The 2,334-nt window shown below is 51.8% G+C and overlaps 1 protein-coding gene across 1 annotated transcript in view; it reads right to left on the reverse strand.

Annotated features, from left to right (window-relative positions):
• LOC111981496 (homeobox protein XHOX-3-like) overlaps positions 1-237 on the reverse strand; it is an 85,071-nt gene extending 84,834 nt beyond the window's left edge. The window contains exon 1 of the mRNA XM_070449401.1: positions 12-237. Coding sequence (XP_070305502.1) covers positions 12-237 — 226 coding nt within the window. The remainder of the gene's footprint in view (positions 1-11) is intronic.
• Positions 238-2,334: the final 2,097 nt, after the last annotated feature.

The raw sequence follows: 2,334 nt of genomic DNA on the forward strand, positions 1-2,334 counted from the left end.
AGGCTCCGGACCGGGGACCGTCGCTGGAGGCTCCGGACCGGGGACCGTCGCTGGAGGCTCCGGACCGCGGATCGACGCTGGAGGCTCCGGGCCGCGGAACGACGCTGGAGGCTCCGTGCCGTGGATCGCCGCTGCAGGCTCCGTGCCGTGGATCCTCGCTGCAGGCTCCGAGCCGTGGATCCTCGCTGGAGGCTTCGTGCCGTGGATCATCCCTGGAGGCTTCGTGCCGTGGATCATCACTGGAGGCTTCGTGCCGTGGATCATCACTGGAGGCTTCGTGCCGTGGATCATCACTGAAGGCTTTGTACGTGGAGCCGGAACAGGCCTCACCGGACTGAGGAGACGTACTGGAAGCCTGGTACGTGGAGCTGCCACAATGCGTCCTGGCTGGATACTCACTTTAGCTCGGTGAGTGTGGAGAGCTGGCACAGGACGCACTGGGCTATGACGGCGCACTGGAGGCATAGTGCGTAGAGCCAGCACAGGACACACTGGACCGTGGAGGCGCACCGGAGGTCTGGAGCGCAGAGCTGGCACAACTCGTCCTGGCTGGATACCTCTTGTAGCCCGGCAAGTGCGGGGAGCTGGAACAGGCCGCACTGGGCTGTGCTGGCGAACCGGGGACACCGTGCGTAGAGCTGGCGCAGGATTACCTGGGCCGAAGAGATGCACCGGAGGCCAGGAACGCTGAGCCGGCACAATCCGTCCTGGCTGAATGCCCACTCTAGCACGGCCACTGCAGGGAGCTTGCACAGAGCGCACCGGGTAGTGGATGCGCACTGAAGGCATGGTGCGCAGAACCAGATAGCACGGTGCTTGACCGGTCACTCGCTCCCCACGGTAAGCACGAGAAGTTGGCTCAGGTCTGAACCCTGACTCTGCCAATCTCCCCGTGTGCCACCCCCCAAACAATTGAGGGCTGCCTCTCGTTCTTGCCTCGTTGCTCCAACTCCTCGTAACGTCGCCGTTCCGCTTTTGCTGCTTCTATCTCCTCCTTTGGACGGCGATACACCCCGACCTGCGTCCAGGGTCTTTTTTCGTCCAGGATCTCCTCCCATGTCCACTCGTCCTTTTTACCACGCTGCTTGGTCCTTTGGTGGTGGGTAGTTCTGTAACACTCAAACAAAATAACAAAGTGAAAAACCGAAACAGTTCTGTCAGGTGCAGACACTAAACAGAAACGAACTACCCACAAAACACAGGTGGGAAAAAGGCTGCCTAAGTATGATTCCATCGTTAATGGAGTGCTTGTTTCCTTTCAAATGGGGTCTGTTTGAATAGAGTTAATGAACATCTTTGTATGAGTTAAAAAACATGGCATGTTATGTCCATGCTGTTGGCACAGTGGACTAATTCCATGGATAGAGAAGAGAAAACCATTGGTTTGAATCTCACTGATGCTGTGCCATTATTTTAAAAAAATGCATGATTAATGGCTAAGCAAATTCATTTCCATGTGTCTTATCTGTGCTTGAAGTTCAAAACAGTTAATCTGTCACGTGTGTTCCCTCTCTAGCCTCTAGGTCACCAGGCTGCTCGTTATGGCGCTCACAGCGGTACACGCATAATGACACTCACCTGGACTCCATCACCTCCTTGATTACCTGCCCTTTATATGTCCTCCCTTTGGGTTCTTCCCCAGTCGCCATTGTTGCTGTTTCATGTTGGTGCGCTGTTCTTGTTTCTTGTTTTGTTAATTTAGTTATTAAACGTATTCCCTCCCTGAACTTGCTTCCCGACTCTCAGCGTACATCGTTACATAATCCAAACTAAGCAAGCAGTGTTATGAACAGTCTTATTGAAACATTCAGTGAACGTTTTAAGGACGTTATTCAAAAACCTCTGGCTGGGCCCCTCAAGGACATTCAGAGACTTGTTCCAAAGCCACTCCTGCATTATCTTAGCTGTGTGATTAGGGGCGCTGTTCTGTTGGAAGGTGAACCTTCACCAGTCTTAGGTCCAGAGAGCTCTGGAGCAGGTTTTCATCAAGGATCTCTCTGTATTTTTCTCTGTTCATCTTTCCCTCATTCCTGACTAGTCTCTGAGTCCCTGACGCTGAAAAACATCCCCAAAGTAATGACGCTGCCACCACATGCTTCACAGTAGGGAAGGTGACAGGTTTCCTCCAGAGGTGATGCTTGGTATTCAAATCAAATTAAATTTGTCACGTGCCAAATACCTTACAGTGGAATGCTTACTTACAAGCCCATAACCAACAATGCAGTTTTAAGAAAATACAAACAAAAAAAATGAAATAAAAGTAACAAATAATTAAAGAGCAGCAGTAAAATAACAATGAGGAGCCTATATACAGGGGGTACAGGTACAGAGTGA

The sequence above is a fragment of the Salvelinus sp. IW2-2015 genome, linkage group LG20 (genome assembly GCF_002910315.2).
Source record: "Salvelinus sp. IW2-2015 linkage group LG20, ASM291031v2, whole genome shotgun sequence".
Lineage (NCBI taxonomy): Eukaryota > Metazoa > Chordata > Actinopteri > Salmoniformes > Salmonidae > Salvelinus > Salvelinus sp. IW2-2015.